We start from the raw sequence: 25,242 nt of genomic DNA, 5'->3' as shown, positions 1-25,242 counted from the left end.
AACCAAAGGATAAGTTTAATCAGAGAAGTGAGAAAATGCAGAGACAAAGGAAAACAGTTCAACAAGACTAGATAATAGTAATGCAATCATTAAGTCAAGGACCTTCAGTCCCTCCTCAAGAGCTGTAGGTAATATTCGGAGCCGTGCCCTGTTAGCGGTCTTGTAGATACTGAAACCCCACCAGGTGGAAGAAGTTAACTACATGATGACCAGACCATCACCATGACGTAAGCTGCTGGAATTCTGAGAACTGGCCTCCAGAAAATGGAAACGAACTGACCCTGGAACTGAAGATTAACTATACCTAAAACATTCAAGATGACGCTGGTCAGATCACTGATGACCAACTTCAAGATGACTGTCAGAGCTGACTCTGCTGTTTCTGCACGTACCTCCCTCCGTCTATAAAAGCTCTTGTCCCCTGATTGGAGGGAGTAGGGGTGGGGAGTGGGCCTTTGGAGAAGCATCCACTCCCCCCACCCTAGTTGCCGGCATCCAAAATAAACTTTCCTTTCCACTAACCTTTCCTTTTTATTGGCTTTTGAGCAGTGAGCAGCCAGAGCCCACTTTGGATTACAGGCATACTCAAATAACAAGTGGAAGCGTAACAAAATAAACCTAAATATCCATATTTTACTCTTTAAAAACCAACTGTGCAATGATGATGTAGGGGAAAGAGGCCAACCTGGAAACTGCACAAGGGGTTTAGCTGACGTAAGTGCACAATGAATCATCACAGACCTGCAGGGACACAAGCACCTCAGGCTACATTAATGAAGGCATGGCACTGAGAATGTTGGGAGGGTGTTGCTCTGCACCACCCGGCCAGGTCAGAGTCCTCGAGGCCACTCGCCTTCGGGGCTGGGTGCCAGACAGCGAAGCGGAAGGAGTCACTTCATCTGGAGAAGTAAGACTCAGCAGGAAGGACGCCAGCTTCAACGGCTAAAAGGCTATTCAGAGCTGGGAGGGGACAGGTCCCAGACTCCTGAAGGACCGACCCCTGGGTAGAAGGTTCAGGAAGAAAGCCGGATTTGATACGGGGAAACCTTTCTCCAACTGGGGCCGTCTGGCACAACGGGCATGGTCCAGGCTGCAGGGGTAAGGGCCTCCCAGGCCAAGTGAGGGCCAGCTGACCTGATCCCCACCCCCAGCCCTGAGTTTTGGTGCTGCCAAGCCCCCTCCTGCTGAACCACCTCATTTTCTGACTCTCAGACCCTCCCAAACAGATGGGTGTTACATTTGGCCAGAACTGTTTCCAACAGCAATTCCAAATATAAGACATTCCGAGCCTTCTGTGCTGCGGTTATTTTAGAAGGCTGCTGGGGCGGCCCCGAGACAACAGGCTTGCTCATGGATGTGAGCTGTCTTTCCTGGGCAGGACAGGGGTCCCAGGACCCCAGCAGTCCTGGAGAGGCGCATAGGAGTGGAGGTGGCAGGGGCTCCCTGAACCTGGTACCTCTGGAAAGAATCACGTCTCTTTCCAGGGGGAACAAAGGAGTGGCCAGCAGTAAGCTCACAGGTCTCACCATGCAAAATCTGGGTGGTTACCCCAAGGTCACAGCTGAATTCATCCAACAACAGCGGGGCACTCCTCTGAGCCTAGGTGAGCAGAGTTGGGTGTATTGATAGACAGGAAAACAAGGGCGGCCACTACCCCTTGGGCCTCTTCTCCAGCCAGGCTCACTCCAGGGCTGTACAGGTTAGCCTCCCAGAATCTTCTTGGTGTCCACCAGCTACATGGCTGCACCTGGCTACTGAGGCCTGCCCTGTGCTCAGCACTACACGTGCAATCTCCCTCCCTGTTCACAACCAGCCTTCGGGATGCGCTCTGTCCTCTCCAATCCTGCAAAGCTTCCCAAGGTCATGGGGCCCAGGAGGCCCCAAGGCTGGGCCCAAACCAACCCAGACCTGCTCAACTCCAAAGCCCAGTGACCCGACAGGACCTGGCCCCGGGCTCATACTTTAGGGACGGAGCTGCAAACTGGCAGCTGGCCCGAGTCGGGGACTAGCCATCTGACGGTTTTGGGGGCTTTGTTTTGAGGTCTTTATCGTTTTAGGTGCAGAGTGATTTGGAAGCAAAAGTCAGTTCTGTCACAGAACTACTTAATAAGTTACAGGAGACTGAAATGCAATCACACCTGTAATACAGCAGCAGACATCAGGGTGAAACCTGGCATGACCAGGAAGAGAAAACGTGCTCGACAACTGGAAATCACAGCACAACAGAGGCCCAGGTATCTCCCGGCTTCTGTCCCTACTTCCCGATCTCTCATCACGTGGATGAGCTGATAGTCATTGGCCACGGCAAACAGCTCATTTCAGTTTATAATTGAGCTCTGGGACCATGACATGCATGCTGACTGGCCTTCCTCTAGGTGCAGACTGCAGGTTCCAGCTCAAACGTCACTACTTCGGTGAGACCACCCCTTGCAGCTGGTTTCTCCTTCTTTCGTGAATTATTTTCATACTATGTTTAAATTGAGACATGATCCACACCCCATAAAATGCACCCTTTTAAACAAGCGAACAATGTAGTAGTTTTGGGTAAATGCACAAATTTGTGTGAACACCAGCACCATCTAATTCTATGTTTTCATCACTCCAAAGGGAGCGCTGGTTTTCACCGGTCAGTCCTCAGAGGGGCCCAGGTCCCGAATCACTCAGATCCCCAAGCCTGAAAGGCCCACAGAAGCTGGAGCCTCGGTGTCAGGTCTGTCCAGCCAAGTGCAGACCGTCAGAGGCCTGGAGATCCTCGTCTTTCCAGCTTACTACTGCTCACCCCTCAGCCATCACAGAGAGCCATGCTTGGCGGAAAGACCCCAGGGCAGATGCCAGAGCTATGGACAGCTGACCGACAGCTCCTGGACAGGCCTACCTCAGGCCAAGTACTCCCTGGCCCTTCTGTGCCCCTGAAGTGCATGCCAGATGGCGACACACATGTGAAGGGTCACATTTCATCCCTGGCAGCCCCAGGAGTGGGCACACTCATGTCTTCTAATCCGCCCCCCCGCATAAGAGCACAGGGTTCTGCAGCTTCTGGAGGGTCTCGTGCACGCAGTGACCACAGTGCCAGCCAGAGCAGCCCATCATTGCTGTCCATCTGCTGGCACCCAGACCCAAATTCCTGTCAATAACTTCCCGACCTTTAACACGGTGTCATCAATAACGATGGTGTATAATTTTCCTATGAGGAAAAAAAAAAAATAGCCATTTAATATCGCTGAGACGGAGGCCCTTTGTCTACTAACTCACGCACCATGACCATCTCATCATGAGGAACAGTGAAGCGGGGCTGGCCAGACCAGCTTATTCGGAGAAAACCTCTGGAGTCACTCAGGTTGTGCGATGCTGATGAAGCTCACTTTCTGCCAGAGAAAAACATACTAGGTTGGGGCCTAAAAAGGGTCCACAGGGAAGCAGGGCTGCCCGGGCTGGGCCTTCTCTTCCCCTTGAACACAAGCAGGATTCTGGACCCAGCTCTGATTCCCTCTGCGCAACTAATCGCGGGGCCTTGGTGAACCTCTGTGGGTGGAGGCCATGCCAGCAGCCCTCCACCCACGAGCCCCGTGTGGCTCACAAATCGCTTTCACGGGAGATGTGTCTGAGACCCTGAGACCAGGGGAAAAGAGAAAAAGCAGGCGCCAAGAATGGTTGGGCTACCCCCAGGTTAAGGCAGCAGCAGGGCCAGGCCGGGACCCCCAGGTGGGAGACCTCACCACAGAGCAATGGCCACCATCCCCGGGCTGGCCGGTCCAGGACATGGGCCACCCTTACTCGTCAGCCCCCACACCCTAGGTCGGAGAGGCCCCCCGACTTCTCTTGGCAGCCCGGCATCGGTGCCCCATGCCCCCACTGCCCTTCCAATCTCTGCAGAAGGACACACAGCGGGCTCTTCTTCCCCACGCTCCCCGGCACACAGAGCCTCCTTCTGCAAACAGTCCGTGTGGGAATACTCAGGACTGCCAATGCCTTTGTAAACACTTCCCGAAAAAATAAACACTGTTAAACACATGGGGGTTTTCAGCACGATGGCTTTTCTCCCGCCAGTAACGAGAGGAGGTCCCTCCCCGTACGGACACTCCCGAACGGCCTTCAGAGGACGGGGCCTGTGGCCCTGACCCAGAGCCGGCCAGCTCCCTCTCCCTTCCCTGGCAGCTGACAGTGCAGCCTGATCAAAGGACCTGGTGTCACCGTTAAGGCCCATACCAAGGCGTGTCAGTGACACCCAGACAGGCAGCTTCTAAGAAGCAGAACGCCCAAATTCACCAGGAAATTAACCTGTGGCTTAGGACACTCCGCTACAGTCTTTCTCAAGACTGCTGCCTGGGATTCCAAACCCTCCGAGGTCTTAAAGAGGGAAAAGGGAGGAGGGCAAGGCCTTAGGTGGCGGGAGTGCGCGTTGCTGCGGTTGTCATGACCTGTACATTTCAGCGCCACGCCCCCTCCACCGGATTCCATCTCTTGCCCACAAGGGAGTTCTCCTAATTTCCCTTTGAGCTGGTTTACATTAAAAATTAATCTGTCAGTGCTAGGGAACGGCCTGCCTTTCAGTCTTCATGCAAAATCTGCTATAGAGAAAACATCCCTCGGCCTTGGAATGCCAGAGCTCCTGTACTGCCTGAGAACATGGTGGGAGTTTTTCAGCAGCAGCTGAGTCGCCAGAGAGACTCTCATCAGTAGCGGGGGCGCACAGCAATTTCAGAAGCATCAGTCCGGCTCTTCTCCCTGCTCCGCAAGCTGCTCCACGCCCTGGGTCAGGGTCCTGCTCTCACTCATGTGGAAACAAGTGAAGGAGCTGAGTCCAGGCTTAGGCCTCTACATAGACTGGCATCCTTACTGATCACAGAACTCTGCCCAAGTGGGGAGCCTCCATCCTGCTCACAGCTCACAAGTTCAGTCCCTTCACCAAAAGACCTGCACCACCCAAGGTTACACTTCCCCAGGGCAGACGCAGCCAATGGCCGGTGGATGGGAGATGCCTCGGGGAAGTGGTTGGCTGAGACCCCTGTTGTGACCTCTCCCTCTGTCGGTCCTGCCCTGTCGCCCCTCACGGAGGCTGGCCCAAAAGCACGCCCTGCAAACTTCATTTTGTGGGGGGGGGGGGGCAGGGGGGGCTCCAAAATCACTGCAGATGGTGACTGCAGCCGTGAAATGAAAAGATGCTTGTTCCTTGGAAGAAAAGTTATGACCAACCTAGACAGCATATTAAAAAGCAGAGACATTACTTTGCCAACAAAGGTCTGTCTAGTCAAGGCTATGGTTTTTTCAGTAGTCATGTATAGATGTCAGAGTTGAATTCTAAAGAGAGCTGAGTGCAGAAGAATTGATGCTTTTGAACTGTGGTGTTGGAGAAGACTCTTGAGAGTCCCTTGGACTGCAAGGTGATCCAACCAGTCCATCTTAAAGGAATCAGTCCAGAATATTCATTGGAAGAACTGATGTTGAAGCTGAAACTCCAATAATTTGGCCATCTGATGCAAAGAGCTGACTTATTTGAAAAGACCCTGATGCTGGAAAAGATTGAAGGCAGGAGAAGGGGACGACAGAGGATGAGATGGCTGGATGGCATCACTGACTCAATGGACATGAGTTCAAGCAAGCTCTGGGAAATGGTTAAGCTCAGGGCAGCCTGGTGTGCTGCAGTCCATGGGGTCACAAAGAGTCAGACACAATTGAATGACTGAACTGATACTGAACTGATAAACTTCCTGTACCCTCTGCCGCAGAGTCGGCCTCCCAGTAACTGACCTATGACAGAGATGAAAAGCTTGGCCCCTCAGTCCAAGTGACATGCGATCAAATCCCAGTCTGGCCACTTAGTAACCAGGTGACAGCTGATAGGTAACTTAACCCCACTGAGCCCACACACATTAGCTGTGACACGTCAAGACAGCCCTCTCACCTGCTTGCAAAGTTCAGAGGAGGCAATGCCTGAAAAGGACTTAGCACTGAACCAGGCTAAAGAAAGTGATTGGTGAGTGCTAGGCTGCCACCTCCCCACTGGAGAAGACTCCGGGAGGGCAGACGGGAAGGACTCGGCTCGGCTCTCCAATGTAGGCAGGGCATCCAGCATATCAAGAGGGCTAGATAAACATTTCCTTGAGTATCTGAGTGCTTGGTCTGGATATTGTTATTCTTACTTGCTACTATTGTGGCTGAATAATAGTAACTAATAAGTATATAATAGTTACCATTTGCCCAGCATTTTTAAACACACTACACATATTAAGTCACTTCATCTTTACAACCCGATAGGACTGAACGTGAAAATGTTACTTGCTCAGTCATGTGCGACTCTAGGCGAACCCATGGGCTGTAGTGGGCCTGGCTGCTCTACTGCATGGAATTCTCCAGGCAGGAATTCCAGACTGGGTAGCCATTCCCTTCTCCAGGGCACCTTCTTGACCCAGGGACCGAACCTGGGTCTCCTGCATTGCAGGCAGATTCCTTACCGTCTGAGCCACCATAGAAGCCCCAGATACAGGACTATTTCCCCTCATTTCATCAATGAGGAAGAAAGGAGGCATAGAGAGGTTGAATAACTTGCTGAAGCTCACATAGCCAGAGAGCCACAGAGATGGGGTTCAAATACAGACCCTGTGGTCCCTGAGGCTGCATCCCTATCACAGTGATCCTGGGTCCCTGTTCACCACCCACACACCCCAACAGCCACTCTGGAGATGGAACGACATTCATGAAAGGTTCAAGGTTCCAATCCAAAGGTTCCCTCCTGCTCATCACTCTCTGTCCGAATGAAAAACTGCACAGAAATGGATTCATTTCATTAGCAGCCTCATTCCTTCCATTCCTAGCTTATCACCATGAAGAGAATAATTTATCTAACCAGCCCAGTGGGTTGTTAAGAAAATCAGTTCATAAAAGCAGATAAAGAAAATAACTCCCCAGGTTCCACGGCACTGGGGACAAGACACTGGGTCTCAAGACACTGGTGTCAAAATCAAGCTCTACCCTTAATGGAGCTGACTTCTCCTTCTACTTTGACCTCTCTCCATAAGACGTGAAAATCAAAGACTCCTGAGGTGGTCGTTATCATGCACTGTGGGAAGACCACCCGAGAAATGAAGCCCAAGATACAGGGATGGTAAAGTCTGTGAATGATGGTGCAAGACCACTCTCCAAGCATCCCTCGAACAAAGTACGTTGAAGGGGTGGGCACCTCCCAGCCATTTTCTGCATTTCTTGCTGACTGTAACCACCTCTGCGCTGAGTCAAACTCCATCAACTGTCTCACAAATGAACAGGCAGGCGGCCAATGTGGGCAGTGTTGAAAAGAAGTCTTTTCCACTTAAGAATTGAACTAAATGAAGGAAAACCCTCCTTGTAATTGGTGGCTTCTTTTTAATTAACTGGGCTGATTTAGCCAAGGAACTTGAATTTTAAATTGTCGTTATCTCTTACGTAGAGAAACTGGCAACAGGAATTGTTGGCTGGCCCTTTGGCCCTAAGAACCATCCCATCCACATTCCACTATTCTCTCTTCCTTGCCAGAAAGATAAATGGGCTTGCTTCTCTGGAAGCTTTAAAGTGGTTGATTTGATTTTGCTTACAATTCCAACATTTTCAAACCCTCTGCCTTTGATCAATTATAGACATAAAGGCTAAATGTGAATTTAAAGTAGAAATGAAGGTTTTCCCCCACTCCTCTCTGAGCCTATTTGTACAAGGAAAGAAAAATTCAGTCCAATCCCACGGGCAGGGAGAAACTCAGGGAATCTCCCACTTGCAGAAGTACAAGGTCACGGAATGGCTTAAGTGGCTGATAGCCTGGGACCCAGTTAAGACTAATGGGAACTCGGGCTCCAAGTGTTTGCTTCTTCAAGAGTGACCTAAACACCTGGTATTTATCATCCTTTCTGGTCGCGATGGGAAATGAGCCAGCCATTTCAGATAGGCCATGAGTCATGGGGCTCAAAAAAGAAGAAATTCCTATTGTTCCATCCTTTATCAACGTTTACAAAGCAATGGAACAGCTGCTGCTGTCAGTAACCCCCACAGAAGACGCACACACACACACACACACACACACACACACTGCCCTGTGCACGTGGGCTCGCTACCCCTCCACACGGCACTGCGCCAGCACTGACTCTCTTTCCGGCTGTAAGGGCGTGGTTTCCCAGAGGATCGAGAGAGCAGCACAGAGAAGTAGGTAACTTCTAAGATGGTCCCGAAGATCCTCTCCTCACCCTGGGATTCATTCCCTGTAATCCCCTCCCCTTGCCTGTGTCCTGGACCACGTGACTTGCTTCTCATCAAGAGAATATGGCAAAGGTGATGGGCTGCCACTCTTGTGCTCAGATGACAAAAGATGGAGGCTCCCAACTTGGCAGCAGCTTGCTCCTCTGCAGGCTCTGATGGAGCAAGCAGCTTCTGATGACGGGGTGGCCCAGTGGCAAGGTACTGAGGGCAGCCTCTAGCCAATGGCCAGCAAAGAACTGTGGCCCTCTTCCCACACTTCTTGGGGAACTGAATTCTGCCAACAACTGCATGAGCTCGAAAGCAGATCCTTCCCCTACCGAGCCTTTGGATGAGACCCTGCCTTGATGACAGCCTTGGGAGAGCAAAGCTGTGCCAGGTTCTGCCCCATGAAAGATAGTGCAAGATAGTTAACTGTGCTGTCTTAAGCTGCCAGGTTTCTGGGTGATTTGTGACACAGCAGTTGATGAGAAATACAGTCAGCAGCCCCGCGACAGGGTTAGCTTCATGAGGAGTCTGTGTTGCCATGGCATCCTGCCCTCTTCCGCACCATCACGTGTGCGTGAGGATCAGTGCCTCGCATTCCTGACAAAGTGCAGCTCCTGGAGGGCAGGCGTCTGTGTGCGCCTGCTCAGCACCAAGAGCACTGCCCAGCATGTGACTGGGAATCAGTGAACACTGTAATTGATGAACTCTTTCTGTTAAGTGAGTGTCAGGAAGGCAAGAACTTTCAGTTCCCAGTATAAACAGAGCATTTGCTCTTAAAAAAAAAAGGAGACAAGACTCCTTGGAATGGCCTCCTACTAAAAGGGGAACTATGGGCTGAGGTCTGAGAGGTGAGTCGGGCAGCCCTGGCCCCTGGTTCCGTGTCTAAACCCGGGCAGCGTGACGGCCCTTGCTGTCCAAAGCTTGTCTTCACAGTTCCCGTGTCCCCAGAGGTGGAATGAGAGCTGTGGGGAGAGGGACGCGCCCACGGAAGCTGGCTCCGCTCTCTGAGAGAACACGCAGTCCTTCCCTCTGCACTCTCCATCCTCCCTGCCCAGTATGCTCCTTCCCTTTGACCATGTCCCTCGCTCCTTACTTGGCAAACTCTTACTCAGCCCTCAAAACCCCACCTGGCCTCAGCTCTTCCAGAAAGGCCTTTCTCTGCACGCTCCACTAGCTGCTCTTTCCCTCTTGGTGCCACACTTACCCCTCCCTCCCCGCCCTGGCTGAACTGCAGACCGCAACGCCCACACCTGTCTGACTACAGCTGGTGTGAGCGCCTCGTCCCCCGGGCTCCCATTTCTGTGCTCAGGGGGTGACAGAGCTGGAGTCTCACCTCAGCCCTCTGGAGTTGAGGCAGGTGAACTTCTTCAGAATGAGGAAGAGCGAGATGTGATGGGAAGACACTGGCCAAGCAGTGAGGCCCCCCTCCTTTCTGAGAGAATGTTGCAGCCTCATGAGCTGCAGTGGGGGTGGCCTGGGGGAGCAGCTGTGAAAACACCTCTGTGGGCAGCACGGGGTCACTGAGTCACCGGGCCTTTCAAGGCTGACGGTTATGTAATCAAGTACACACGAGAGCACTGCTGGTTTGGGTCAACTGTTCTCAAGCTGGGGCGGTGGGTTCCAGCCCACTCCTTGGGCAGAAGGGCTGAATTCCTGTCTCCCGAGGTGTGGGAAGCGGCAGGCAGGACATGGCGAGCTGCCCCGAGGTCAGGGCAGCCTCGGGACCAGTGTGGAGGGACTCCCGAGGCTGGAGGAGGTGCAGCGGGCAGAGTGGAACCATCTGCAGCATCAAGATGGCCTCCACAGGGGGTCTGCAGGGGTGGGGACGGGGCAGGGGCCATCCAGCTCTCTGACCAGATCACTGCAGAGCACGGAGGCCACTCCAAGACCCACATGGGGTCCTTCGAGGTAAGCCAAGAGTTCGAAACAAAAGAAGCAAGATGTGAGACTGTATAGTCACACAGCTGTACACACACACACACACACCCCACTTCTCTGCATAGATAAGTATTAGCTTAGAAGAAAACAAACCAAAATAAAAATATTGATTATCTGGGTAGGAGATTCTAAGCGTTTTTAAACAATTATCACTCGAAAGGCTATGGGGCCAGGAATGTCTGCCATCCAAGGAAGGGACCAGGGCTGTGTTAGTGCCCTAGGACTGCTGATAATGAATTACCACCGACGTGGGGCTCATTCCAGCAGGAATTTATTCTCTCACGGTTCTGAAAGTCCAAAGTCTGAAATCCAGGGGTCAGCAGGGCTGGTTCACTCTCAGCTTCCGAGGACAGTCTGTTCCAGGCCTCGGTCCTGGCCATCTCTGGCGGTCCTCGGGGGTTTGGGAGCATCACACCAACCGCTGCCTCATTCGCACACAGCGTTCTTCCTGTGTCTGTGGATCCCGGGACCCACAGTTCCTCTCCCCGTAAGGACACCAGCTCCTGGGTTAGGGCCCACCCTCCTCCAGTGTGACCTCATCTTAACCTGAGTCCATCAGCAAAGATTCTATTTTCCAACAGGGTCAAGTTCACACACATCTTTGGCATGTGTGGGGGCGTAGGGTATAATAACCCTTGTGCTGTGTGCTAAGTCGCTTCAGTCGTGTCCAACTATTTGTGACCCCATGGAATGCAGCCCTCCAGGCTCCCCTGTCCATGAGATTCTTCAGGCAAGAATACTGGAGTGGGTTGCCATGCCTTCCTCCAGGGGATCTTCTTGACCCAGGGATCAAACCCGCGTCTCTTACGTCTCCTGCACCAGCAGGCGTGTTCTTTACCACTAGTGCCAGCTGGGAAGCCCCTATTACAAGAGGCATTTAGTCCAAAGGAAAAGAAGACACGGGGCCCTGACAATGTCTTCTATATCTGACAGGCTTACCCATTTAGAAGGATTAAACCTGATCTATGTAGCTCTATGGGGAAGAAATGGGTCCAAAGTGTAGACACTCCCAAAAGATAGACTTGGGGTCAGTGTAGGAAGGGTGCTCTCACAGGGCTGTCTAAGCAGAACTGGGTTGTTCTGGATGGGAACTCTTGAACCAGAATGGAGCCTCTTATCTCTGGTGCAGGGGTGCTGGTCTGGCCAGAGGGGACATGATGGACTAAATGATTTTAAGTCCTGGCAGCCCTCAGATTCTGCCACGCACACAGCCGTTGTCAGTGACCTAAGCATGGCCCAGCGCTGGCCAGGCCACACTCACCCAGTCTGTTTGGGACCACGCTAGCCTGGCCTCATCTGCACTGAGCAGCTACCGCACTTCACAACAGAGCGGCTCGGTCGTTTTCTTCCTCTCAGGAAAGGTGCAGCTAGCACTTTCAGAGGCATCAATCAAGGCAGAGGACAAAGAACTATAGGAGTTACACCCTACAGAGAAACCCGACACCCCTGATTCCAAGGGCATTTCTCATGCCTGGATATCACTCAAGGGCCGTCCCACATCCCCAGGCCAGACCGGCAGAGGCTGAAGGCCCGCAGGCTAGGGTCAGAATGGCTAAGGAAACAATCCACAGTTTGTTTAGAAGCAGTGAAGATGGCCCCAAGAATAACGTTTACAGAAGAAATAGCAGTAACATCACATGTTAAGCCTGTTTATTTAAAGAAGAAGCAGCAAAATCTTGTCTGTGATGAGAAGGAAGACTGGCCTTCAAAACTGGCTTTTCTTTTCCCCAAACAAAAAGACCCACGAATACGTTGCTCACCTCTCCACAGGGTCCCTGAGCATGATGATCAGCTTTGCGTCTGGCTGGAAGGCGTGGATGAAGTCCTGGGTCAGAAAGGGGGGCTCGCCGTCTGTGCCGTTGTCATAGAAGAGTGTCCAGGCGTTGTTGTCCCACATGGTGGAGGCGCTGGCCTCGCCTGGAAACAGAAAACGCTGCGAGTGAGTGGGGCTGAATTACAGGTTCCCGCAGAGCAGCCTGAACTAGGGGCCATACCAGGCTGTGATGCCATCTAAAACAGCTGTGCACGGGTGAGCTGGCCCAGGAAGCGGGCCGACTGGACTCTGGGAAGAGGAGGCTGATGACTGCCCTCTACTACACCATCACCCCTTCCCACAAGGACCTCCATCGGGAGACGAAGGTGATCTGAGCCACACTGAGCATCCCTCTTCCTCCCAGCTCCTCTCTCCAGGATGTGGCAGAAAAACCTCTATGAGCATCTGGCCTCCCAATTTCATGATGTTTAACTTTGCCTACGGCACACTGCTCCATGGCATTTTAAGGGCCCGCTGAGATGCCTTTCCTTCAAAAGGCATCAAGGGTGAAGGAGGCGTTCAGGCAAGCTGACTCTCATTAGGAAACTGCATGCAATCTGCGTCAATCTTCCCGTGAAATCACAAGGGTCAGTCCCCAAGCACACTCAAAGAGGAAGGCTTTGCGGGAAGGCTCATGGGACCTTAGTCCTGCGTGCCCACCCACCCCGTGGCCTGGCACACAGCACTCACTCAGTGCTGGCTGGGTGAACAGGAAGCTGGTTCTAGCCCCTGTTTGATCACGGTCTGCATGACTGAAGCATGATGAGGTCAGTTAAGTACACTCTAGGCCAGGGGTGAAGCCAACACACAGACCTTTCAGCATTTCTGTCTCATAGACTTGAACTGGTTCCCTCTTTTTTTTTTTTTTGAAGAATAGTCTTCAGAGATTCAGAAAGAAAGGCAAATCAATCAATTAATTATACATTCGATTTCCCGACATCGTACACGGGACTATATGACACATCTGAAAGTCACTTATTCGGGGAAAATCTGAGCCTGAAGACTAAGTCTCTTTGATCACTGATGAGCACATCATGGTTATGCGGAGAGTTAGCAGGCTCCTATTTATTCTGTTGGATGTGCAATCATGTCCAGGTGAGTATTTCTATTCTGATCTCTCTTTCTTTCTTTTTTTTTTTTCTTAAGAGATAATACCCTAGAACACAGAAAAAAAAAACAAGCCCATCTGAAGTCCTTTGAAAATTCTACTCACAATGAATAAGAGAATATTAGGACAAGGAAAGTACCTAAAACTAAGTTGGCACAAATTTTGTCAATCTCATAAATGAACTGGTTCTATGCTTGTCCATTTACCTAACGGTCTGTCCATCTACCCATCCATCCTTCATTCATCCTTCATCCATCATTCACCCATCCTTCATCCATCCATGCAGAAGGCTCTGATTTGGGGTCTAAAATGTGCCCAGCACTGTGCTTGGCACTATAGATAGATGACAGAAACAAGACAGACAATCCCCTTTAATCTCAAACCTTACAACCTAGGGGAAGATCAATAATTCAATAAACAATCAAAGCTTCACTTGAGCACTTTGACAGGGCACAGCAGGGGCCCTTGAGAGCCCTGAGAGAGGGCAGCAGCCTTTCCACATGTATTGATCCCCAGCCCAGAGAACCAGCCACTGGAGTCCTTCCCGACTCCAGCCATTAGCCCAGACCACCAAGAAAGGGCCCTCTATGATCCATTGGCCAAGATGAAGAAAGACCAGTATGCTTCTTCCAGGGATCTAACCAGAAGAAGCTGAAGCAGAGTTTCAGGGTTGGGAGGAACCCAGAACTGATCTGGTCCAACAAACCCATTTTACAGATGAGTAGACTGAGTTCAGGAACACAAAGACCAACTTGTCGCATGGCACAGAGCTCGCTGGTGGCACAGCCCGGGCTAGATGCCAGCTTTCCATCTACCATAAAACTCAACAAACTCTGCTTCAGGTAAACATCAGAGCATGGATATAGTCTTCAGTTTTCATTTCTAAATCTAGAAGTAAATAAAATGAGAAAACCAAACTAAAGCCTTCCTTTATTTATTCATTAGCTTGGGCTCTATTTCCTGACCCTAGGATGTATAGCTTTTTAACTCTTTCACAAGAACATGAGATTTTCCCAGAGGCACATGGTATGGGTCGTGGTGGCTTAGTTGCTACGTCATGTCCAATTCTTGTGACCCCATGGACTGTAGCCTGCCAGGCTCCTCTGTCCATAGGATTTTCCAGGCAAGAATTCTGAAGTGGGTTGCCATTTCCTTCTCCAGGGGAATCTTCCTGACCCAGGGATCAAACCAGGGTCTTCCACACTGCAGGCAGATTCTTTACCAACTGAGCTACGAGGGAAGCCCACAGTATGTTCAAGCCACAGTCAAATATTAGTCAAGATTTGTAATTTGGGTGTTAACTCATGGCTGCAAGAAAACAGCTAGTACCCAGTTCGGACTGAGTAAGAGGGTATGCTCTCATCTGGCTTTTTCGAGTTAAAAATAAATAAATCAGAGCTTCAGCATGTAAGTCTGTCCCCTTGGACATGGGACACATAAGTAAACAGCCGTCTTTCAGATGGTTGATTACAATTCTTCTTAGTCACTGATAGTGTAACCGAACTTAGAGAATCAAAATATAATAGATTTAGAATGAAAAAATAGATCGCTGCCTCAGGTAACCAATTTAAGAAAAATATGTGATTCGATTTCTCTCTCTCAGAGGTGTAAGTGGATAAATGTCTTTTAAGCTGAATCCAATAGAGAGGGTGAACAGATATGTTTTTTACAAAACATTCTTGTGAATTAAAAAAAAAAATTGCTAATCAAACCACCTCACTTTGAATGTCTAAAGGCGTTAGGTTGACAAGACCGAAGCTTTTCCAGCAGCAATCAGTCACCCACGATGCACGAGGGATGTGTCTATTTCAGGAGAGGCCACTTCCATCTTCACAGGGTCCCAGAGGCCAGGGAGTACAAATGCCACAAAAATTAAACTGATGACTAATCAGTTCATTTTGCATTCATGATCCCCCATCCAAACTTACCCAGATGGGTGTACCTCGAAAAGAAATCCAACATGCAAGCTTAACTTTAATAAAAGCAAGAAACGGCAACATTTTTAAAAAGCCACTTCAGGTGCACTTGAGTCTCCATGGAAATAGAGAGTCTACTAAACGTTTTTGCTTTATGGAAAATTGCACAAACAATATCAACATTTTACACAGGGGGAGAGAAGTGGGGGGAGTCACTGGGGAAACAGGCACTCAGCAGCTGAGGGCAAATGTCATGCAAATGCTTGCAAGTGCAGTGAAGCCTGGCCTGGCCCAGGGCGGGAGCTCCATGGAAGCCATACCGATAATGATTCTATTCATTTTGCTCGGCTCCTTCGCAGCGCTGGCCTGCAGTCCTTGATGAATCTGGTGTGCGGCCAGGTCAAAGAGGTCCAGGTAGTCTTCCACAGGATAGCGGTCCCGCAGCCCGTCCCTCAGGCGAACGATTCCTACAAGAACCAGGAAGCAGGGGTTACTGAGGACAAAGCTGCCACGCTGGGCTGGTGGCCTCCAGGGAGTGACCACAAACGGATGGAAAGGTCTGAAGGCCCAGCTGCAGCAGCCAAGGCTTGACCCCATGAGCTACAAGAGACGGAGGGACCTTTGCAAACCGGCCGCCCTCTTTTGAGCCACGTGCACTTTGAGGGGTGGAACACACCACCACTCGGGTGCACAGTAGCCCCTGAAAAGATGGCACGCCTATTCAAGAACTATAACCCGGTCTACTTGGAGGGCCGGGGAGGTCAGGGCTGGTTAACACGGGCACCAGGTGAGGTTCCCCCAGGGGCAGGGCAGCAATGGCATCAGAATACACACGATGAACCACAAGAAAACACCTCCCATCAGAGGTGTCCTCTAAAGCTCAGATGCATCTTTTTTTTTTTTTTTTTTGGTCAGGGCTCCCCAGCACCTTCCCGAAGTTCTTTTCCATCAGGAAGTCTATCCATTTCTCCAAACAATAAGAAGAACTGATGGTCCCTGGATGGACACCTGAGTGATTCTGGCACCAGCCACAAGCAGCCTAAATTGTCCCTTGCCTGAGAGGTGGGTAAATTTACCTTGAAAATGTATTAACAACACACTGCCCCAAACCACAGCCACCAAGGTTAATGGAAAGTGGAGAGAGTATCCACAGGCAAAACAGCAAGAGGTTCAAAGTGATACCAAACACCAGACTCCAGAGGCTCCATGCCCCCGTGACTCTCCCCTTGACCAGCAGGAACCTGGTTTTCACAGGGAAAGACAGTGAATTCTGTAGGGGAGGGCCCCCTAAAGATCAGCACAGAAACTCCAGCTTCCACAGCTGCCGTTGCCAAACTACAAAAGACAAATTTACACTTCTGTTCACTTTCGGAGGAACATCAAAAGGATTAAGTCAAACGTTTGTCAGAAACACACTAAGAGTTGATCTCAACTTAGGTTGTACTAAGAAAAGCTTTCAAAATTCCTTTCCAAGCAACCTAGGTCCTTTCCACGGAAACCACCCTCCAGGCTCACCCAGACTCTGGCATTTGTCATCCCTTAGCTCCAGTGACCAAATGTCTCCTGGAAGAAGGGAAAAGGCTGAGGAGAGGAAACAGTGACCCTGGGGGCTGAGGGGGTGGCTCGGGCTGGCTCAGGGCTGGGTGGAGTAGAAACCAGCCTGCAGGAGTCATGAGGTGGTGGCTACCATCAACTTCCTGGGAAAGGGGTACTGTGAGCAGGGTGGCCCAGAATTACCTTCGTGGGGCTTTCATTCTGACCCTCTGAGCCCCAAGGGGCAGGCAGGTAAGAGAAGAGGCAGGAAGCAGCTCAGTGACAGGCTCAGGTCCCGGGATGCTCCAGCAGGAAGTGGAAACCTGGCCAAACACAGCCGGCTTTCTTTGTCCTGCCTCCTCCCAGTGCAGGGGTGTGGGTGTGGGGGCTCCAGCAGGAACAGCACTGAGCTGGGAGCTGGGAGCGGACAGCCCCAACAAACGTCCACCTGGATGATACATGTCCCAAGGCCCTTCAGGACAAGAAGAGTGCCCATCCGGCACCCTTTCGCTGGCCTTGCACACTGCCGGCCCTGTATAAATGCTCGTCAGGTGATCAGGAGCGGGGTACGCAGTCCTGCTGGGTGCCTGCCTGGGTATCTCTAACCACAGAACTCTCTAATCTCCACCTTTCAGCGTGTTTTCTCATTTCCCCACCTGCCTCGCTCCTGGAACCTCCCAGAATGCCCCGCTCGGGTCAGTCTCAGGGCTCCCACTCCAACCCTGACCCCTGACCCCGGAAGGAGTGACGAAGTGAAGGCTCCTGAAGCACCCTTGCCATGGGGACATGGCGGCACGCACCAAAGCGCTTCCGGGTCCACCAATGCGGTTCCTTGATGGCGGAGAACTTGACTTCCGGGTGCAGCCGCAGGCGGTCGTAGAGGTCGGTGGTGCCGCACTTCGGCTGCCCAATGATGTAGAAGTGCGGCAGGCAGCGGAGGCGGAAGTGCTTGCCGTGCGCGTGGGACAGGTGGCCCCAGAAAGCCTTGCGCAGCGTGTCGAAGGTGGAGCGGAAGCGCTTGGAGTAGAGTACGTAGGAGTTGGTCAGGTAGGGGTCGGTGGTGTTCCTGCCCGTGAATTCCTCGTACCAACAGGGGCTTTTACTATTGGGAAGAAATTTGTGCGGGATGACGGAAAACATCTGCAACAGAAAGAGATAAAAATGGAGAGACACACCGAGAGGGGAAAACACACTCTGTTCTCAATATGATCCTGCTGCTACTGCTAAGTCACTTCAGTCGTGTCCGACTCTGTGCGACCCCATAGACGGCAGCCCACCAGGCTCCCCCGTCCCTGGGATTCTCCAGGCAAGAATACTAGAGTGGGTTGCCATTTCCTTCTCCAATGCATGAAAGTGAAACGTGAAAGTGAAGTCGTTCAGTAGTGTCCTACTCTTAGCAACCCCATGGACTGCAGCCCACCAGGCTCCTCCATCCATGGGGTTTGCCAGGCAAGAGTACTGGAGTGGGGTGCCATTGCCTTCTCCCCAATATGATCCTACACTGAGGCTTATTACAACGTTTGCATGGGGAGTATTATTGGATGATACTAAATACTAAAAGTAAACTTGGTAAACAAAGACCATGCTTTTTCTAAAACCCCAATAAAAATAAAATATGAAGAGAATAAAAATACAAGTTCCATCAAAATCCATTCTACCATGATTTATCTCACACACACACACATGACTATATAGTTGTATATTTCAGTGGCTGTTAGAGACAAACACTGTGATTTAGGGCAGACTAGAGAGTGTTCTACAAAAGTAATTTTAACTGCCAGGACCACCTTTCAAGCAAAACATCCCAGAAAGGAATTATCAGAAAGGGGGTTCCTTCAACCATTTTAGCTGTGCCATTTAATACAGAGTTCCCCTGTTGGCATTAACAGCGTGGACACAGCCCTCTCAGTGAACTCTCATCCATAAGGCTGTCAAACTACCACTATTACACTTGGGACATTTTTGGTCACTTTCTTGCCAAAGGTGATGATAGGAAAGGAAGCAGCCATCCTTTAAAATCAGTCAACAGCGATGCCCATCAGGCTACTCACATGCAATTCCTGCTTCTTGAGCTCTTCTATGTCTGGGAGCTGTCTGGTGGTGAACTCAATCCTGGATGTGATGCTGTTGATAATTAACTTAATACTTGGATAGTCCTTCACGTATGAAATATTATTTACAGAGGATTGGTGATGATGTTCTTTTGCGTCACTTGGATTTTCACCCTCCGTCAAGCTGGGATTGCTGGGGAAGGCTCCGTAATGGAAAGGCGATGAGATCAGAAGCTCTTGGTGGACCCCAGAAAGGATGTAAGAAGCCATCACCAACGTCATTATTATCAATCCAAAAACAAGGCTGCATCGCTTCCCCTTCTTGAAGCGCAAAAACCCACCCCAGCTCTCATTCCCATCAGCCCTCACTTCGAGAACAGCCAGCAAGTTCATCTGCTTACCGTCCACTCGAAACACAATTTTGTTTTCTGCTTTGCACACTGGACACTCCTGGCGACCGTGATGGGAGCCTCCTCGGCAGCTGACCTGCTGTGTCTGTACGTCGTCAGGCGACAGTTGGATGCAGCAATTAATGCAGTGCCTCATGATAATGCCCCTGGACTGCTGGCCCACTGAGCCATGGGCGAGCCCCTGAGGAGTCTGGATCCCTGCAAGTTGTGCTGTGAAACTTGAAGGATGGCTCAGTGATCACATAAGATGATTGGAAGGCACAAGCAACAGAAACCAGAATAAAAATGAGCAGGTGCCAAACCACCAGAGAATGAGGGATCACGTTCTTTGGTTTACCTCCGAAAGATAACACGAGTGATGTCCAATTGTCATGCTCTGTAATCCTGGAAAAAGCCACAGGTCAGGAGCACTTCTTCCTGACCTTCAGGTTTTTCCCATGGCACCAAATGAAGTGGACGTGTTCTTGCTGGAGAACATGGAAACACCCAAGGGATTAGAAGATCTCATGGCCTCAATGAGAGATGGACAGAAACACCATCCATGTAGAGTCCATGGAGATTTCTTCTTTCACATCCTATGTTCCTTTGAAATGTTTCCTCTTCATGGGAAACAAAATCCTTAAGATGTCAGATTACCTAAACAACAAGGAAAAGAGGTTTTATTACATTAGATGATGACAGCAATCACCCTGGGAACATCTTCCAAGGAGAGAAGTTCCCACTTCTTTTCCACTTCTAAGTTTCAGCCACGCTGGCTAGGTCACAAGCAAGTTACAGAAAATCATATAGGATGAAGGGAGAGGTGTCAGGTCCTTGCTGTTTGGCTTTGGAGTTCAATCTCTGCCACCAAATGTGACCCCAACACCAGCTCCACCAGCACCTTATTAAACACATCTTATTTCACACAACCCACATATTCTGTAATGTCTGTGCCTGGACACAGCTAAGTGACTAGAACCCTTGCTCTCAACTTGGAATCATTCTTAGATTCATGCAGAGTTAGTCACTCTGAATTTGAGGGATGAATTGAAATAACAACTCTTTTAAATCAACAACAACAAAAAAAAATCCAAGAGTAGTTAAGATGGGAGCAGGCAGAGAAAATATTTTTTCCCTTCCGAACAGCACTAATAGTCTTTTAACCTAGAGCTCCAACCAGTCCATCCTAAAGGAGATCAGTCCTGGGTGTTCATTGGAAGGACTGATGCTGAAGCTGAAACTCCAATACTTTGGCCACCTGATGCGAAGAGTTGACCCGCTGGAAAAGACCCTGATGCTGGGAGGGATTGGGAGCAGGAGGAGAAGGGGACAACAGAGGATGAGATGGCTGGATGGCATCACCGACTCGATGGATGTGAGTCTGAGTGAACTCTGGGAGTTGGTGATGAACAGGGAGGCCTGGCATGCTGTGATTCATGGGGTTGCAAAGAGTCAGACATGACTGAGCGACTGAACTGAACTGAACATTTATTATCAGTGTAGGATGCAAAAGTTAATGAAAATTTAGAAACACTGAAATGATTCTCTCCTTCAGCAGACTGTATCATATTAAAAAAAATTTGACTTTAAGTTATTAAGCAATTAAATCCAACATGCAGTACTCCCCCGAGTAACAGAACACTTCAGACCCTGAAACAACTTTTCACTTTCATCATCCTTGGGAAAACATGATTCTTAAAAATCCATTAATAGAAGTCTGCAGTTATAAAATGTATTGTTGCCCAAGTGACACTTCTTTGTAGACATTGTAAAAACAGCAAAAAAGAGACCTATATGGTTTCTAGCAGTGGTAGAACATTGCTAATGAGCAATGTGTGACCTTGAGCCAGCAGCATAACCTTTGTAAGCTCTGGTTTCCTCACCAGTAAAATTAGGATGAAAGTATCTCCCTTTCAAGTGTGTAACAAGTACTAAGTCAACTAACGCATGTGAAGAGTTTGCAGAATGCCTACACATGTTTAGGATCCCATAAAAGAGAGATAACATGAATAATGATAGCATCATCAGTGACTCTTACTATTATGTTTTTTCATTGTCAGTGAATGCCAAGAATGTCTGAAGTGGAATCAAAGATGGGCAATCCCATCACAGTATCTTTCCTTAGCACCTGAGAATCAGCTAAAGGTGGCAGACTCACTTCTGCCTCTGCACATACACACACCCCTCCAACAATCCTTACTGTCCCCAGGAAAGGTGGTGTTACCCTGCATAAAGCCCCCCTCGTTTTGGCAGAGAGGCCAAGCAATCAACTCACCAGCAGCAACATCCCCTTCCCTTGGACAGAAAGGCTTATGTTTTATCAGAACATGATGACCGTGAAATAGCCATGCGGTATTCCTAAAATGTCCTCCACAAAATGTTCTGCATGGTCGATGGGTCTTCAGGGCTTAAATTGCCTGGAGGAAAGGTAGAATGGCCCAAATGACACAGACTTCTTTAGAGCAGACTTCACCTTTTCACTGTGAATCCATAAGAGAGGATTATAATACACAACATTTCCAAAACATAGTTGACCATGGAGTTCTAACTAATGTCTCAAGGAAGCAGTCTGAGGAATGCTAGTGAGTAAAGGCTGAGACAGGGGTCAGAGCAGTTCTGAGAAGCACAGAGAAGAGGGCAACGTGGGAGCAAACAGCCCAGAACCAGGCTAAGATCTCAGGCTCCACCACCCCCTCATCCCCTAGAGTTTTTGGAGGGACTCCGTGGAAACCTCAAGGCTCAGACCGCTGCCTCCAACTTGCTCAACCAGCCCTGAACCATCACTTGCTACAAACAATTCTCCCAAACCAAAGAAACAAAAGGGCAAGCTCCCCTACTCAGAAACCCCATCACTAAGCCAAGAAAACATTTTTCACACAGCGAAGATAAGGCCAAGCAGGGTTAAAATGAGATTCCAGCCAGCATCGCAGGGGGGGAGCCAGTTTGCACCCTTCTGTCTCTCTGGCTTTAGGAGGCCTAATTAGATCTTTTCCAAAACATGGTCTTTGAAGCTCCAAGACAAAAATGTACAAAATCTGGACTCACCAGAATGGGCAAAACATTCCTCAACCAGAACAAAGGTTTTCTAGGACAAACACAATAAATAAATAGACCTGAGTAGCCAGAGTAGCTGACAGTCTCAACAGAGAGGCCTGGGACACAGCAGGCCAGAGGATTTGTCAGCTGGGCCAGCGGCACCCTCCAGCCAGACCTCCCATTCTACGTCTCACTTCGTAAAATGGGAGTAGAAAACTGGGGAGACAATTCCAGAGGCCTGCAGAGCCTAAACACTCAGATCCTATGTTATCTCCTAAAATTCAGTCCTTCATCCCTTCCCTCTTTAATTCTCCAGATCCCTCGTGAAGGAGGACTCTGCACTGGGCGCCACCCGAGATGCACGTCCAGGTTTGAAAGGATCAGTCACCCGGTTGTGTTCAGCTCCTTGTGACCCCATGGACTAGCCCACCAGGCTCCTCTGTCCATGGGATTCTCCAGGCAAGAAGACAGAGTGGGTTGCCATTTCTTTCTCCAGGGGATCTTCCAGACCCAGGGATCGAACCCAGATCTCCTGCATTACAGACAGATCCTTTACCACTTGAGCCACCAGGGAAGCCGGTGCGGCCAGGTTTGGGGGCCTGAAACCAGGACATGACGGGGATGTGATGTCACACCAAAGAAATATCTGGTCTTTGTCTCAGTTCCTGACACAGTGCTTCTAAAACCCTTGGAACATCCTGGGTGAGAGGGGTGACATGGACAATACCTTTTGCCATTTGTAACAAGCCCCTTTCAACCACACTTCAGCTTATGTTAGCAAGGTGACTCTTGGAGGGGGAGAGGGGGCCCAGACAGCTTCAGGATGGGACTGGTAGCAGGAAAAACTTGGAAGCTTGGAACTCTCAGCCCTGCCTCTCCAGCCTCCAGGGAAGGGGAAGAGGCTGGTGACTAAGTTAATCCCCAGTGGCCAATGATTTACTCACTTGTGCATAACATAATGTTATTGTTGTTCAGTGTCTAAGTCGTGTCTGACTCTGCGTCCCCATGAGCTGCAGGCCTTTCATAAAAACCCTCTAAATGACAGGATTCCGAGAGCTTTCTGGTTGGAGAGCCTGTGGAAGTGCTGGGAGGGTGGTGTATAAAGAGAGGGCCTGGAAGGCCCATGACCCTCCCCTAGGCTCACTCTGTGCATCTCCTCCATTTGGCTGTTCTTATATTGTCTGTTTTGTAATGAACCCATGATAGTACGGACGGTGCTTTTCTGAGTACCGCACACCATTCAACTTAAGGAACTTGAGAAAGGACTGTAGGAACCTCTGACCCTGCAGCCATTAGAACGGAAGTGTGGGTAGCCTGGGGACTCAAGACTTGTGACTCAGGTCTGAAGCTGGGGCCATCTCAGAGGTGGTGCTGGTGGTTTAGTCACTGAGCTGCATCCAATTCTTGCGACTCCACGGACGGTAGCCTGCCAGGCTTCTCTGTCCATGGGATTTCCCAGGCAAGAATACTGGAGTGGCTTGCCATTTCCTTCCCCAGGGAATCTTCCCGACCCAGAGATCGAACCCGAGTCTCCAGCAGTGCAAGCAGATTCTTTACCGCTGAGCCACCAGGGAAGCTCCAGTCTCCGAGGACTGAGCCCCTAACCCGTGAAAGCTGTGCTAATTCCAGGGAGTTACTAGAAAAATTCAGCTGAACTGCAGGACTCCCAGCTGGTGTCTGGAGAGAGACACCAGCAGAGACTCTCCTCGAGAGAAAAAAAAATGTCTGTTACATTTACATGTTTTATCGAAACATCTGACCAGCATATAGTATGTGAAATACTGGATTAAAAACAACTACCGTATGACTAGTGAGTGCATTGCTGTGAACAGGGCCTGGAGCTTTGAGGTTTCCAGACCACCCTCGTCCAAGTGGATGGGACTGGTACAGCAGTGACCATAATAGGGAGACCTTTGCCTCACCTGGAACTTATATCCCACCTGGAGTTAGGGGAATAGCAGGAAAATAGACAATTTTAAAAGTCACAAATGAATAACATCATCTCAGATGCTGGAAGAAAACACAAAGAGAGAAAACAAGGACACCCTTAGAACAGGGGGTCCCGGTGCCGCACCAGGGCCGGGTGATGCTTTGTTGTGGTGGCCTGTTCTCTGCACTGTAGGATGTTTAGCAGCATCCCTGGCCTTCATCCCTGGGGAGAACTGCTGCCTTAGAAGAAGGGGAAGTGAAGTGGAGAGGATGGCCAGCGTAGACCTAATTCAGGTGGATTCATCTGACTGATGAGAAGGAAGCCAGTCACGTAGGGACCAGGGAAGTAAAGATCCCGCAAAGAAGGGAAGCTGGAGATCAAAGCCATGAGGACCAGCAGGAGAGCAGATCTCTGGGTTATGAGGCAGGAAGGGGGTGGGAAACAGATGGGAGAAAAGGCAGGGCCAGACTCTGGAAGGCCTGGAGGGCTGGGATCCGTCCACACACAAAGAAGGAGGCACACTCTGGATGCTTTCAAAAGGATCCTTAAAATACATATAGCTGGGAACTCATGCACCTAGACTGAAAGGAAAATGGATTGCTGTTTTTTTTTCTGGGTTGAGATTTTCTATACACCAAGAATAGTCATTCCGAAACCTAACACTCAGGCTATTCTTTCTTAAGAAATAAGCAATGGATATCCACTTCACCTGTCTGGAATGTCCCCGTTTTGGTGCCAGTGGACTCCGATTAGCCAGGACCCCTGGCTCTCCCATTCGTGTATTAAACTAGAGTCCGCAGGCATGCATTTCAGTGAGATCGCCCTCCAGCCAGGGCTCAATGCTGTGCCCTGTGGGTGCAGGCTGGAATCGTGGGAACCCAGTACCACTGTAAGAGATCAGATAACCGGCCCCAAAATAGAAAGCGTTCAATTACCCAGCCTTGGCTAAGATGGCCCCTATTAACCTATGCACCCCGAGCATCATTAGCAAGCCGTTTATAACAAAATTGTAATAGAGAGACCCAGATATAGTGCTTCAGATTAAGTAATTGAATGCCCCCTCAGCGTTAAGATCGATAAAGGGCATCCAATTTCACCCTGGGAAAACCTTATTAAATAATTGTAGCTATAAGCTGATATAGCAGAAGAAAGATGTACAAAACTTCCAAAGAAATCGGGATGAATTTAAATAAATGCCTTCATTTAGGTAAAACATTTACATCTGCCCTCTGGGAATGGCCGTGGAGGTGGGGAATAGCTAATTACATTCTTTTACTTCAAGGTTTTAAAGAAAAAAAATTGATGGGTCTTAATTAACCTTTA

General features: G+C 49.9%; 1 protein-coding gene across 6 annotated transcripts in view; it reads right to left on the bottom strand.

The window, feature by feature from the left end:
- CHST15 (carbohydrate sulfotransferase 15) overlaps positions 1 to 25,242 on the bottom strand; it is an 80,673-nt gene that overhangs the window by 18,574 nt on the left and 36,857 nt on the right. For 4 of the 6 annotated variants that reach the window (XM_018041479.1, XM_018041481.1, XM_018041482.1 and 1 more), the window contains 4 exons: positions 18,565 to 19,610; positions 17,314 to 17,653; positions 15,301 to 15,447; positions 11,904 to 12,060 (listed from right to left, as the gene is read on the bottom strand). In XM_018041479.1, coding sequence (XP_017896968.1) covers positions 11,904 to 12,060; positions 15,301 to 15,447; positions 17,314 to 17,653; positions 18,565 to 19,110 — 1,190 coding nt within the window. In that variant the 5' untranslated portion in view covers positions 19,111 to 19,610. Of the gene's footprint in view, positions 1 to 11,903; positions 12,061 to 15,300; positions 15,448 to 17,313; positions 17,654 to 18,564; positions 19,611 to 21,228; positions 21,371 to 25,242 lie in introns of all 6 variants that reach the window. The other 2 variants (XM_018041483.1, XM_018041480.1) reach the window with 1 other exon arrangement.

This window comes from Capra hircus, chromosome 26, assembly GCF_001704415.2.
Source record: "Capra hircus breed San Clemente chromosome 26, ASM170441v1, whole genome shotgun sequence".
In the NCBI taxonomy this organism is placed as follows: Eukaryota; Metazoa; Chordata; class Mammalia; order Artiodactyla; family Bovidae; genus Capra; species Capra hircus.
This window is presented reverse-complemented; position numbering and strand designations above follow the sequence as displayed.